The 15,733-nt window shown below is 28.9% G+C and overlaps 1 protein-coding gene and 1 long non-coding RNA gene across 2 annotated transcripts in view; both read right to left on the bottom strand.

The window, feature by feature from the left end:
* The window catches only part of LOC118199529 (phospholipid-transporting ATPase ABCA3-like), a 384,844-nt gene that overhangs the window by 332,032 nt on the left and 37,079 nt on the right, over window positions 1-15,733 (bottom strand). Inside the window, exon 5 of the mRNA XM_085817060.1 lies at window positions 5,380-5,639. Within this exon, the coding sequence (XP_085673186.1) occupies window positions 5,380-5,639 (260 nt within the window). The remainder of the gene's footprint in view (window positions 1-5,379; window positions 5,640-15,733) is intronic.
* LOC118200125 (uncharacterized) lies at window positions 8,859-14,508 on the bottom strand. The gene is made up of 3 exons (XR_015041012.1): window positions 14,362-14,508; window positions 11,207-11,249; window positions 8,859-9,083 (listed from the first exon to the last, which is right to left on the bottom strand). It is a non-coding gene; the product is annotated as an uncharacterized LOC118200125 (long non-coding RNA).

Here is a 15,733-nt window from a genome sequence, read left to right as displayed (position 1 = left end):
CAAAATTCCTTCTCCTCGGTGCCTCCCCAAATGGATACATCCATCATGAAACTGTACATGGAACAATGATTCTTCTAAACAGATGGCATTGTGTCATGCCTGTGTCTAGTGTCATCATTTGGTTCACAACTGTAGGCACATTTGTCTCTGCTTCAGCATTAGGGAAAGCCACAACAATGACTGCTGTACTGATAGTTTGTGGTACTGCGGATGTCATCACACAGTCCATCTGGGCACTTGCCGTCCTGCACATCAACCAAGTTCCTGACTCCGGGTAATGTGACGTGGCTGTATGATCCTAGAAGACAATCTTTGTCATTAGTTCCCCGGGGCCACTAAGATTCTACATGGAATTCAGTGTGGCCCTCCTGGATCCATTGATTCTATATTTGCCTGGCAGTCATAGGATTCTGAAGAACAAAAGTAACAACGTTGCAGAGCCATAAAGTGAAGTTCTGGCAGGCCCCAATTCCGCTGCGTTCAAACTTCGACACTGGAGGTAGGACTTTTTCTTTCCTACATGAGGCATAACATGGCCTGTAGGCTATCAACCAACATTTGAATGTGATTTCCAAATGAGAAACCTGCTGTGCAGTCCTTCCATTTATACACAAAGTAGATGGTGTTACTTATACACACTTTGTGTATCTGTGCTGAAATGTTTATTTATTGATTATCATTGCATATTCCAGCATGTAGCATCTTTTATGCAAAATTTGCCTATGTTGCCTTTATGATGCATCAATTTTAATGAGCAGAAGTGTATTATATAGAGGGAGAGACACACTCATTGCCTTAAAAATTTAGGCACCAGGAAAGCATTATCAAAATAGAATGAAATTTTATATATCTGAGTGAAGCAGCACCTATAATGGGTACTGCAGTATAGAATGTTTTTCAGCCAGGTGACTTGCAATGGTATGGACAAACACAAAGGCCCATACTGAAAGTGCTGTCTGTGTCTACATGGTGAACAATGATACAGTTGGTGTTGTGTACGCATGTTGGAAGATGTGACAGTTTTTTTTTCGGTTATTGCTAAGGATGTCCTGAGCCTAGCTGTATTGTATGTAACCTCTTTCTTGTCCACTGGTCACAACATCTCTTCATAGCAAAGTCAGAACAGGTGGAGAGCTACTTGCTGAGTTGACCACCTGGCTTCCATCATCCCAATAATTCTTTCCCTCTCGATCTTTGACAGATGATCATATTATATTTAATGGTGGCGTAATGGCATCCCTAGTGAACAAGTGATACTCAGCAATAAATTAAATACATGCAAAATGCTTCTGTGTATCATTTTTTATGCAGTAGGGGGGATGAGGTTCAGTACCCTAGTTAAAATTCTAATCAACAAAATTGTGCTTTAATGAGATAAAAGTTTTAGGAGTTGAAAAGAAAAAAATTCTAAAATATGTCTAATAAATATTTTCAAAAGAACAGCTAAAAATCTGAGAGCAAAGGCTACCTTGCCATTAATAACCAATCCAAGTAACTTTGATTACACAATTATCCCCTAAATAAATTCTCAAAAATTTCATTTATACAGTTAACAGGTATGGAAAAGTAGCCCATGTCTGTAAATATGTTTCAAAATATCACTGGGAATTTTTTACACAAACTTATGGGGGAAAAATCACATAAGAAATCAAATAGTAAGATTTTATTTAGATACGGACCTGTCATGCACAATATTGAAAATCTTTTCATAAAATTATCTACCTTACCTAAAGGAACTTCTGAAATAATTTAAGGAAATAAAGCATATTGCCATCATTTCGACAATTTGTGGATATGTATGTATACAATAAACCCTTGTCAAATGCAGGGGATATGTCATTACTACATTGCAGCCAAATTGTATCCTGCAAAGTTAACTTTATATGGAGATATAATTCAAATTTAGAAAGTATTAATATTTTTAAACAAACCTAAATATTATAATTAAAAGGATAAAAAAGGAAACAAATGCATATAGAAATTTTTATTACTTTCATTCACTTTTTATTCTCATATATTATTTATTTTTAATAAGTATGTGATACAATTATATTTTTAAAAAGGTGATTTTTGCTTGGGATAATGACTGATGCAACCCTTTAACACTAGAATTACAGTGGTCTTCGTATACCTAGAATTACGGCGGGTGTCATTTTGACCCCTTGATAAGATATCTGCATATTTCTCTATGTAAAATAATATATTTGTGAAAAAGAAATTAAAATAATGCAAATTATGACAACTACAGTTTATTTTAAAGAATATAGAGACTTTAAAGGTATGTAGTCAAATAATGAACAAGCATTTAAATATTTCCATCGTAAAATGTAATTTTTTTTCCTTTTCTATAGCTTACATTTCAGAAACACAGAAAATGTATAAATATTTACGCAAATTTTTCCAAAAAAAGTGGTTTTTAATACAAATATTAAAGTATTTTAAAACAAACTTTTTGCTATAAAGAGTACATAGAAATAAAAATATATAGAAATATTTTATTTACAGATAATATATTAGTCAGCGCAGCAAGCAATTAGCACACATGCTTATCTTTCTGATTTTTTGTATACAATATCTGCATACATATTTATTACAGTTGTCGCAAATATTAGAAGTTTTGATACCTTTGCATTTCCTTGACATTTCTTACTTTTTTTTTTTTTTTTTTTTTGATTCTATTGAATCTTGTTCATCCACAAAGCCACTTGAAGAGAGAAAAAATTTGTTCTTACCGAATATATATATATTCTTAGTTCTTCTGCCAAATGCAATAGAAAATCCCTTCTGCTGATATTTTCTGTTATAACTTCCTTATACAGAATCCACGCATTTATGCCTGCTAAGTCCAAAATATTGTAGAATACATGCACTGGCCAACGGCGTGATGGTGCTCTCCCGGAGTACTTTCTTGCCATTTGATCCAAAACATCTAACCCGACATTTGTAGAATTGTAAAACTGTATTACATCACGAACCTTCTTTTCATTAGATTAAAATTCAACTGATGAATGGAGTGTACTTAATAAAATTACATTTTTGTTCCTTTTACTTTGATATGATGTAAGTGTTATATAGTCGCGTTTCATCACAACTGAAGAAAAAGTTCGTTTCTTACATTTTTGAAACTAGCGGGAATTTCTCTTTTTGTGCGATTTACTGTTCCAACATGACACAATCCTTTTTATTTTAGGAATTTCGCAAGTTTTACTGATGTAAAGAAACTGTCTGTTGTTACATTTCAGTCAGTATTTTTGTAAGGATCAACTAAACAATTTACTACGTTCTCTCCTAAACTTTGATCACTTGGTCTCATTTCATCTTTTCCTAAATATGGAAATAAGTTTAATAAGTATTTTGTCCTAACGTCTACTGCTAGCCAAAATTTTATTCCGAATTTATTGGGCTTGTTTAAGGCATATACTGCAAAAAATGGCATCTTGTTTTTGTAGGGAATAACTGTTCATCAATCGTAATGTTTTAATTTGGCTTGTAGCAAAGCTTACAGTTGTCTATAAAAGTATTCCATACTTCGGATACTAGTACAAATTTATCACACTGCAAACGTGAAGACCTTGTTAGTTTATTATCAAAATGAAGAAATTTCATAATTTCCAGAAACTTATCTCTACTCATAGTTTCATGAAAAGACTTTGGTCCCCAAGTCTTGGACCACAAACTAAGAATCGTAAGCCCTTGGCGGCTAATGCCCCCTTACGACAACGCTATGAATGCTTCCAGTTCTGCTAGTAAAATAGTGAAAGAGTCATTATGAAGTTTACGCTTGGCTTCAGCATCAGTATACTCCTTTATGATGTGTAAAATTTTTCATTTATTATTAACTTCCACGCACTAAGAGCTTTACCAGAACCAATGTCACGTTTAGCATAGGATGTCTGTCCTTCCTTTTCAGAAACAAATCCATTTGTACTTTCACTTGAGCTAGAAGATGATATTGCCTGATTACTCTATATTAAATTCAGAATCACAAGATGTTTCATCTCCATCTTTATCTGTAGAATTACTTTCGATTTCAGAACTGGAATCGGCATCAGATAGTTCTTGCATCAGTTTTACGATTTCTTCATGCGTCAGTCCTTTCCTATGCACCATTAGTACGTCACTATAATAAATTCATGTAAATAAAATAAAAGTTCCCACTAAAACTTGTTATTAATAATAAACAAAATATCTATGAGAAATCTACAAATGTTCAGCTCGTAATAATTTTTTTTCTCTGTTTTCTTTCCACAAAGAAAAGTATTGCACATATTTCAAATCATGTGACTGGCAGATGTGAAACTATGCAGACCATATTATTACACCATATTATTAGACCATATTATTACACCATATTATTTTCATTTGTTTGTATTTTGTTTAGCAGGTGCAAATAAAAATAGTTTACAGAAGTAACAGTGTTCAGATAATACAATGGAATGTATTCATATTTCTTTAATCTCAAAGGGGTCAAAATGACACCTGCCATATTTCTAGGTATAATCATTTGTATAAGCATATTTATTCTTTGTCCTATCAATTATTGTGATTTCATTTTTCTTCCACTCACGTATGGAGCATTTATAAACACCAAACATCCTTGCTGCAGCACAATTTCCATTTTCTTTTGCAAACTGAATCATTTTGCATTTAAAACCTGCACTATGTTTGTGTCTTTTTATAGCAGCCATATTTACTACTAAAAGGAACACTAGATCAATTGTACTTCAACTAAGGAAAATGTGATTTACTAAAGCTTTCGATGATTATGGCTTCAAATGATTACAGAAAGAGAAAACATCTGTTTCATAATTCCATGAATCCATACAGGTTAGAAGTGCATTCTCACAAGAAATTACGTCCCTCTTTTATTGAAACCCTAGAATAACATTCTTGTGCACAACTGCATTGAATACACCCACCCTCTTTGCAAAATTATTTACTCCCCTCAAGTATTTTTCCCATACACATGCTGTTCGCCTTATCGCCTGCTAATTCAGTATACACAGTTCAAAAGCCAGGGAATAATCTTCGAATGAATGACTTCAAAAGATAAGAACATCACACATGCATTTTTCATATTTCTTCACAAAGAAAAGGATGCACATTATACGGTGAATATATCTAAAAATTAAAAAATACAGTTTAAAATTATAGGTGTGTTATGCATGGAATATATGGTACATAAAATAATAATTAACAAAAAAAATTAAAAAAATAAGTAAAACATATCACTTTCATATAAAATTCAGTAGTTATTCAATATTTGTTAAGCTTCATCTTTATTATTTGATTAAATAAACGTTACTACACTTTTTAGATCATTATTTAAATATAAGAGAGGAGCTGGAAGAAAATCTTGCCTATAATTTTCAGACATACCTTTAAGTGCCTTTCCTTTTCATGAACAACACTTTTTGCAATGTTTGCTGCTGGATACAGAAAACTAAGGCAGATTGCAACAGTAAAATAATATTCAGGAGAAGAATAAAATGTATCATATTTATATGGTGGTTGAGGAAATCGTTGCATTGCAATAGAAAATGAAGTATCTACATCATCTCGTAAGTCAGTCAACAGATTTTCCATCAAAGTAGTAGTAGTAGCATGTTGTAAAGGCAAGAAATCTAACAGCATGTAATCTGCAAGAGAGAAATACTGAATAAATTTTTATAGAATTTTATAAAATTAAAGCTATGCTCATAAATAGACATTTCTTTAAAATGTGTAACCACATATTAACACTTCCTGAAGAAGAATACCTTTGTACTAAATAACACCTTTACACTATTTACACACTTGCTAACTTTAATCCACAATAGTATTAAAAGGCCTTAATATGGACAGCAGTCTAAGCAAAATTACTTTTATTTATTTAAGTTTAAAGTTACTCCATTAACAAATATCAATAATTTGCTTTATAGCAATAATGTTACTTTATATTAATTGTCTACAGTTTATGCAGCAACTCAAAAAAATATTTATACCAAAGTACTTAAAATCACAGCTTTTCGAAGACAAGGAATCAAATTCTTACTATTTAATAATTTAAAACATGTGTTAAAAAGTGTGTGCTAAAAATGTGCAACATAACAGTTTTTCAAATATAAAACAGCCTTTTTTTTCTTTTTAATGAATTTTTATTATGTCAAACAACAAACAAGATGATATTTATGCAAACTAGTATTTTTTTTTTTTTTTTTTTTTGCATTTGATATCATCAGTGATGTCTGACAGATATTTTAATCTCCAGGTTTTTTCTTTCTTTATCAGCTATGAGGTGTTAACCAAAAAGTTTATAAAAATTTATTTAAAATTCACCTTTCCTTTTGTTACCTATCCTTTTGTATATCTTATTTACACCACTGCAAGGTGCAACCTTTTTAGGTTAGACCCAGGCATCATGCATTCATAAATTGCACGAGAAAAATACGTGCAATTTACGAATGGCCTTTCGTATAAAAAACGTTCAAGTTGAACGTAAAAATATCATAAAAAGTGTCCAGTGGCAATTACTAAACATTTACGTATATTTTTACGTTATACTATACGTAACTTTTACGTAAAATTTAGGTATATTTACGCGAGAGACTACTGTTCATTCGCAACTTTTATGTATAATATACGTAAATTTCAGGGATTTATCGCATATACGTAAATCTCAATTTTTTGCTTCACGTATGCGTATATATTTAGTAAAAATTTACGTAAATTTCCCCGATTTTTTACTGTAATAAACGTATATATTAGGTAAAAATATGCGAATGACTGGTAAAAATTTAATCCGATGTATTCTCCACTTTACTGTGTATAAATGCACATTTTTTGGTAAAAAATTTGCATAAATCTCCAATTACCTTTTCACTGCATTTTTCATAAAATGTACTTATTTTAATCTCATATTTTTTATATAAATCTATGTAAAAACTTTCTGTATGCTATGATTAAAAGGTAAAATAATTTTTATATCAAATTCTTACATATCTGCCTTTTAGTTATGTACAGCAATATGGAATATATATAACTGGAAAATTTAAATGCACTAGTAAATGAAAAAAAAAAATATCTATTAAAAAATTACGTAACACTTAAAGGCTGAAAACGACTTTTAATATTTCATTTCAAAGTGACTTCAAAATATGCAATAAATTTCGTAAACATCAATTCTGTGTTTTAAATCAATTAATGCTATCGTTCATTTGAATTTTTGTTTACTAAATTCATTCCATAAATTTAAATTTAGTAAAAAACTGTAGCAAACAGTTGTTTACTAAATTCATTATTACTAAATAACACTTTAAATAAATTATTTGCTTTTCCGAAGGACATTTTCTTATGCCATGTAAATGAACGATAGCATTAACTGATTTAAAACACAGAACTCAGGTTTACAAAATTTATTGCATATTTTGTAATCACTTCGAAATGAAATATTAAAAGTGATTTTCAGCCTTTTAGTGTTATGTAATTTTTGAATAGAAATTAATTTTTTTTGCATTTAAATTTTCCAGTTATATATATTCCATATTGCTGTACATACCTAAAAGGTGGATATGTAAAAATCTGATATTAAATTAATTTTATCTTTTAATCATAATATGCAGAACATTTTTGCATAGATTTATATAAAAAGAGATTAAAATAAGCACATTTTACGAAAAATGCAGTAAATAGGTAATTGGAGATTTATGCAAATTTTTACCAAAAATGTGCACTTATACACAGTAAAGAGGAGAAGACATTGGACTAAATTTTTACCAAAGTCATCCGTATATGCAAAGAAAACATAGGGAAGATTTAGGTCAATTATTATCAAATATATAAGTTTTTGTACCGTAAAATACAGGGAATATCTACGTTAATTTCTATCTAAAGTACAATATAGTTAATTAACAAATTCAGTAAACGAATGTAGCACAAAAGAAAACATCATATGTTTAGATTATTTGAATGAGTGTGCTAAATTTTAAAATTGTTAAATATAGACCAGGAAATTGTAGAAAACTAACCTTTTCCAATAGTTTACCAAGTTGACTTTGTTATTTTCCTTGAAGATGAATGTTTAATGTCACAAATATTTCATTCATATCTTCAGATAATACACAAATATATACATATTTATTTATTAAAATTCAGTTTATTCCAAACATGTTAAAGAAAATATTAATTTGCATACAAGTTAATCAAGTAACTTCTGTTTTAATTACACACATAATTATGATATGTAAAAATTTTACATTTATCAGTCAATCTTGCAATGTATTGTAATGTATTGTAATTATTGTTGTCTTTCTCAGTTTAAAATCTTATAAATATATCAGATCAGTACTAAAAGTTCACCTCTACAAAAGAAATGCTTTATTGAGGTATTTTTAAAAAGTTCCCTTTTACAATGTAACTGTTAATTTGATAAATAAGTTCATAAAATTATGCAAATTCAAAATTACCTAAATATGTTCTTTATTTTATCTTATATACCAGATAAAATTTTAAAAAGTTAATTTGTTTAGGAATATTGAAGTTTTTAAATATTTATCTCATGTGACTTTTTCTATAACATCATTATAAATGTACATGTTAATGTTGACATACCAATTATTTTTTTTTCATCAAATAGCTTTATGGTATTAAATGATTTAAAAAGAGGCAACTGGACAAAGGAAAGCAATTAGAAGTTGGCTAATTTTTTATTAATTTGTTGTCAAATGCTGTGCATTTTAGATTATGCTCATACGATGACAATGAGTTATTTCAATTATAAAATTATTATGAACATATCCAACATAAATTAACAAGTATAAAATTTCAAGTTGTTTGAAGTATTATGAACTGTAATACTTGCAAAAGAAATACACATGAAATTAATTTAAGAATTAGGTTTATTTTACAGGTATTCGAAAACTGCAATTACTGTTAAACAATAAAAACTAACATTAAATCTGAAGAGCATATTTTTTTCAATAATAAAATTCAACATAGACTTCATGCAGCTTCGCCATATTTGTTCTATAGTTCGCTGTCTTTAATATCCTGCTCGATTTTTGTAAAAGTGAATTCTTTGTCACCCAATGTTTTGAGAACAGCTCCTAAACAAGAAAAAGAAAAATTTGTAATAATTTCACACTTCAGATGTTTTTAGTTTTTAAATATAGTTGAAGTATTAAAAGATGCATATAAAATGCACTGAGTATTTCATATTTAAAAATTTACATTTCAGTAATTAATTTAATTTCATACTATCACACAGTAAGCTTCAATTATATACCTTACACAATGCCTATAATTTCAAGTAAAAAATACTTAAGATTTGTTTAGAACTACAAGCTTGAGAAAGTCTTTAATGGCTATGTTTATATTTAAGTACATGAGAAAAAACTTAATTTTGTATTAATTATATTCCATTAGCCTTTTCAATTTTACTCCTACATATAGTAAAGAATATTCGCTTTCTTACAGATAACTTTTTCTTAAATAAAGAGTAAGCAGAAAACTAATCACAACACTATATGCATATAACAGAATACTTCATAAACATATACATGTCATTAACATACGTATATGCATTAACAGGCTATTTTACACATTTCAATAAACCAGAAACCAATACACAATCAAAAGTATTATCAGTAAATTCCTCCAAAATCAGAGCAAAAATCTTTAATTATGATAACAATGACATCTCAGTTTGCAATCTAAAATATTTCAAGTCTACATTCATGTGCATTCTAAGCAAATAGAAAGCTGAATAACAATAAAATTATAAATACCATAAAAAAGTTAAGAGCCACGTAGAATGATAGCAAGACTAAATGAAGTCTTCCTTCAAAAATCAATTTAAATTAAAAAATTTGCCTTCCTGTTTAACATCTCAAAATAGAGTTACTGCTTTCAATAACTAAATTTCCTGTCTTGGCAAAATAAAAATTGTCACTTCTGTTGCAGGAAATATTTGCTGCAAACTTTGTATGCAAATAATCCAGTGAAAAAAATTTTAATTGTGACTTGAATATTTTCTTTATTAAATAAATGAAAAATTGCCACATAATATTAATTTATGATCCACATGAAGCTTTTTACCTCTACCATATCATGCAGCTATTTTAAAATATATACTCTCATATAAAAGCCACAGAATTTTTTTACCAATATTAATATAGTATAAATCATTAATAAATCTTCTTAAAACAGCCCCAAAATTTCTGAATTTTATACCCAAAACATAATTCTACGTAACTGTTAATGTATGCATTTGCTTGCACATACTTAAAATGAATTATACACACAAAAACTTTAATAAATTCTTAATTAGCAGGATGACTCAATTAAGGCAAAATATGAAAGAAATCTACCTGATGTAATAGTTGTAAAAGATATATTTAAAAAAAGCTAATATTGTTTACCTTACACATGGCAGAAATTGAGTAAACTGTATGCAGCTGAATTATTTATTAGGAATAGAAGTTAGATCAAAGTACCAAAGTCACACTAGGGCTTTAACCATTTGGGTGCAAAGAAGCATCTCAATTTAAAAAAGAATAATTTAAAAAAAGCTAAAAGAATTTTATAACTTTTAAAATCTAGTACAAATATTAGACACATAAACAACACTAAATGCCATTATTTACTTGCATATTTTCCTTCTTTGTGTACTTTACTCCTTAATTTTTCAGGATATGATTTAGAAACAGAGTTATGGTAAAAATGTATACTGGTAAAAAAAATATTGCTGAAACTGATAAGTCCTTTGAATTATATACTATAGTGCAAAGAGGGATGGAATATGTGACTAAATATGATAAATCAGATTACAATAACATTAAACAAATAACATGAAAAACTGAAAAAAGAAATTTTATTTGAAATTATTTTTTAACTCATGGAAAGACAGACAGTATTTCCAACTTATTAAATTCAATTATATTTTACCTTCGTCAAACCAATATTGGTAAGAGAGTTGTATTTAAAATCGGTGCTAAGCTAAAGCTGCTTTCTTGCCTAATTTTATACTATTGAAAATACCGGTAATTGTCAAAGTTATTCGTACTCAATATGTGTAAGATTATTAATGAGCTGCCAAACCGCAGTTAACCATCTAATATACTACATTCAACGTTATTATTTTTCTTTTTGAATATCAGGTTTTCATTATTTCTGCCAATATATCTGTAACAGGACATAAAGATTGAGTTAATGTAGAATAGAAAATTACCTTGCAAGTTAGCACCTTTACCTTAGTGGCAGTACTTCATTCTCTAGAAAAAACATTTTAAATTATTATACTTAAACAAAAAATTCATATTTGTTACGCAAAACATCATTAACACAGTAAACCAGAGTTGAATGCAAATCTAGTTTAACTCCATTCTTGAAAACTAGTTTATTACTTTCAATTTAATTTAAAAATAATAAAAAATAAGGTACGTATTATGATGACTACCTAGATATCTCCCCTAAACTGGCAATCCTTGTAGGTTATACAAGTTAACCCTAACATAGGTTATAGAGGGCACTAAGATAGAGAGTATTAATCCCACACTAGGGACTCTAACATTTGGTAGGAACAGTTTGAAAAGTGAAACAGATATTTATAGTGAACCAATGCAAAACAAAAACAATAGTTCTTTAGGGACAAAGTCCCTTTGGACTAATAAATACAAGTCAATTAACAGCTTTTAGCTATTTTTTCTTCTTGTAAAAAATAGACATACAGAATATTTTTAGAAAATAACAGTACTTTAAGTATGCATTTCCCACATATTTAACACAATAATTCATTCTAGCTCTGTTGCAATACTGGCAAAGGTACTCCTCTGTTATTAGGACGGGAGTCAGAAATGTACAATGAAACCTCGAGATACGAGGAAAGTATAAGCAAAATACGAGTATTGATTCGAGTAACAAGCAATGAGCCAGGCTGTTGGTATGGGTGGCGCCATTTCCCTATCCGGCTCAACTCGAGGAATCCCCTCGTCAGATCACTCAGTGTTCTTTTATATACGTGTTTGTGCACTTGTAAGTTAATTGTTTTGACATTTAACGTGAAAATAATTATTTCAAGATGCTTCACAAGAAGATTGTTGCCTCAGATAGTGCTGCAAAGAAAAATAAGGAGGCCATGGCCGTCGATATCAAGAAAGAAATCGTAGATAAACATGAGCATGGTGACGGAATTGGCGAAGACTTGCAGCCTTTCAACATCGAAAATCTATACTATTCTGAAGAAGCAGGAAGAAATTAAGAAACCTGATGTAGCCAAAGGAATTATCGTTGCTTCCAAGCACCATAAAAGTACTCCTAGATGTTGAGAAGCTGTTGTTGGTGTGGATTAATGAGAAGGAGTTAAAATGTTGGTAACAAAGTTAAACTATTGTTATATTATTTACCAGTGTTATTTATTAGGAAAAATTGACTTGATATTAAAATGTTGATATTTTTTTAGATGTGGAACGGGTTAACTGAATTTCAATGGGGAAGCTTGTTTCTAGATACGAGAAATTCGCTATACCAGTTGAATGCTGGAACGAATTAAACTTGTATCTCGGGGTTCCACTGTAGATATGTAAGCATGTGTATATGCATGTATGCGCATATATGTGTATAAGTATACACATACATGCATAAAGAATATACACATGCACACACGAACACCTACATTTAAAAATGCATGCATATAAACACACATTTCTGAATCTGGTCCTGATAACAGAAGAATACCTACATGAATCATAGGATTTACATTAATCAGTTTTATTAGAATTCTTAAATGCAGAGGACTTACATTAATCAGTTTTATTAGAATTCTTAAATACAGAGGATTTACATTAATCAGTTTTATTAGAATTTTTAAATGCAGAGGATTTACATTAATCAGTTTTATAAGAATTCTTAAATGAAATCTTCACTATCCGAAAATTTAGTTTCATTTCCAGCTGAAACTGTATCAGGACAATCTCATTTATATTATTTCCCTCTACCAACTGAACATTTTGAAAACCTTTTCTATTCCATGGAAAACTAATGCTACATTAAACATACATTTTCTAAATCTGAAAATTTTAAGTTAGCTTAGAAACTGTAATCATTCTTAAAAAAGTTTGATTTATGCAGATGTTAGATCAATAAAATTACTTTCCTGTGGAAAAGTAATATGGCATTGAACAACACGATTTTACACATCAAGATATACTGAGTGAAAATTCCTGAAATGTTTTATTTCTTGGTATCTCTGCAAGAATTGTATAAATAAGACTACCTCCCTTTTTTAAAAAAAAATGTTTAGTAAATACTATGAAGAAAATTGGTTATATTATTTACAGTTCATAATTAATAGAAAATAAATCATTTCTTAGCTTATCAGAATTTATTTTTATCACATTCATAAACAGTACTAATTTAAACAAACATACCATTATGATTTCAATAACAATGAAATAGAAAATCCAAATCTGAATCTTTGATGGTCTAGTAGATTGGACGTCTCGTTTACTACAATTCAGCAGGGTGCTGACTCCCCAGACTGTAATATATATATATAATTAATTTACAAGGGAAAAAGCAACAAAAATATAAACAATTAATTGGTTTTATATAAGCATTTCTGCACATTTACAATTTTAATTTTTTTAACTATCTAGTTATATCAAAATACATGATTTAGTAAAATATAATTCAAATAATTTAAGGTATTTTAGATCAAATACTAATTTTTCAATAAATTTTTTCATGCAAGTCTAATAATCAACATAACTATCAAGTTTTGACTTCGAAAATTATGTTTAGAGAAACTTGAAGCTGCAGTAAATAGTAATAAATTTATTCAAAACTGAAAGTAAAGCATTTTTACTTTATTTTCTTTCTTTAACTATGGCAGATCTTTTAAAACAACAAAATCAAACAAACAAAAAAGAAATGCATTCATGAAAGGACTTAGGACTTACTTATTATTCATGAAAGGATATATTCCATTAATGAAAGTTACATGCTTTATTTTTTGGCATAAGGTAGATAACATTTCCATAACAGATTTCTGAACAATTAGTCATATTAATATTGCCTTTCTTTTTCCATTAAAAGCTATTTCCTGCTTAATTACAGTATGCTTTAAGATAAATATTAAAACGTTTGAGTAAAAATAATATAACTATAAAAAGGTGAGACACATACAAAAAGGAGTGACACAAACAGTAAGAAACAGACTAGCGCAAAATTTAACAGTACCAAATCCTGAAAATGAATCATTAGGCACGTACACAAAAGAACAACACATGGAAAATCACATTTCCTACACAGACGCTATTTATAAAATTTTATATAGGTGAAGAAAGTACGAGTATTAAACACTGAAAATATAAAATATTCACTTACTTTCTTCAAATAATTAGTAACTTCGATGGATTCAGTCACAAACGCCAATCCACGAACAAACAGTATTCTTTGCGACTTTACCATTCTTTTCGACCGCCATTGCTGAGTGCTGACTTCACAAATATCCCGCCACAACCGGAAGTAGAAAGTGTCTGCTTTGCCATTGGTCAGTGAACAAGAATTGCAACGCTTTTTTTTTTCTTTATAATTAAACATATTAAGAAAGCCTCTAAACTAGCATATGAAATAAACTTACTTTTGCATTATATAAATTTATATTCACAGCATCTCTGTATCAAGGTAATAATTAAATTTTTCTACGAAAAATAGAAATGTCTGTGTATGCGCATGCTCAGTGCATAATCGTAAATCCGGTTAATTTTTATAAGTTAGCGTAAAATTAACTATGCAAATTTTGAGTTCATTTAACTGGACCCTTGTACTTATTCTGTAGATCTCCATATTAAGAATGTCTTTAACTGTTTCAGGAAAATATAAAATATAATATAATTATTTATTTACATTATTTATTAATTTTTTCCTCATATAAAAATTATTAAAATCGCTATATCATTTTTTCCGTACATTAAACAAAATTTAAAAAAATTAGCCTCATATGATTTTTATAACAAAGATTAAAGGAACTGAAATATATGTAAAATATCAGGATTCAGCTTGCAATTTCGTAGAGTTATTATTATTATTATTAAATAAAAATATTAGTATATTTTTTATTATAATTAATGATCCTTTTGGTCTACATTAAACTATTGTTCAAGAAATTAAATGTTTTCGAGCATCTTCTGCTGTATTTATTATTCTATTCCTCGACATGAAAGTTTTGCTAGTCTTATTCCAATTTAATTGCCCACATTTGCTAAATAAAATAAGGCGAGTATTGTACCAAACTCAGTAAGTACACAAATTTAATATACAGCTTATTCCAGTTAAATGGGTAATACGATTTTCATAAAAGAAATTAAATTGTGTAAATTAATGTAAGTGTTGATATGAATAAAAATAACAAATTTGATATAAGAAAATAAATAAGTTATTTTGAAGATGTTTGAATTAAGAAAATATAATTTTTTGCAAAAATGCACGTAAAGATTTAGCTCACTTGTTAAAATTTATAGAAAAATTTTAGCCTCATACATGTATGCCCCTTTTTTCATGTTCGTGGACAAGGAAAACAAAGTGAAATGCCAGAAATACACTAAATATTTTGAATTAATAAACTTCATTTTCAATCTTTTTAGACTTCGTATAATATCCGTAAAAGTGATGAATAAAATATACCATAAAGGCAGTAGTTTCTTTCAGAACATTCGGATTCGTATAATATGCGTAAAAGTGATGAATAAAATATACC

Source organism: Stegodyphus dumicola, chromosome 5, assembly GCF_044657685.1.
Source record: "Stegodyphus dumicola isolate Sdum_Otavi_A_Nest chromosome 5, ASM4465768v1".
NCBI lineage: Eukaryota > Metazoa > Arthropoda > Arachnida > Araneae > Eresidae > Stegodyphus > Stegodyphus dumicola.
The sequence above is the reverse complement of the archived record's forward strand: the minus strand, read 5'-3'. Positions and strand labels throughout refer to the sequence as shown.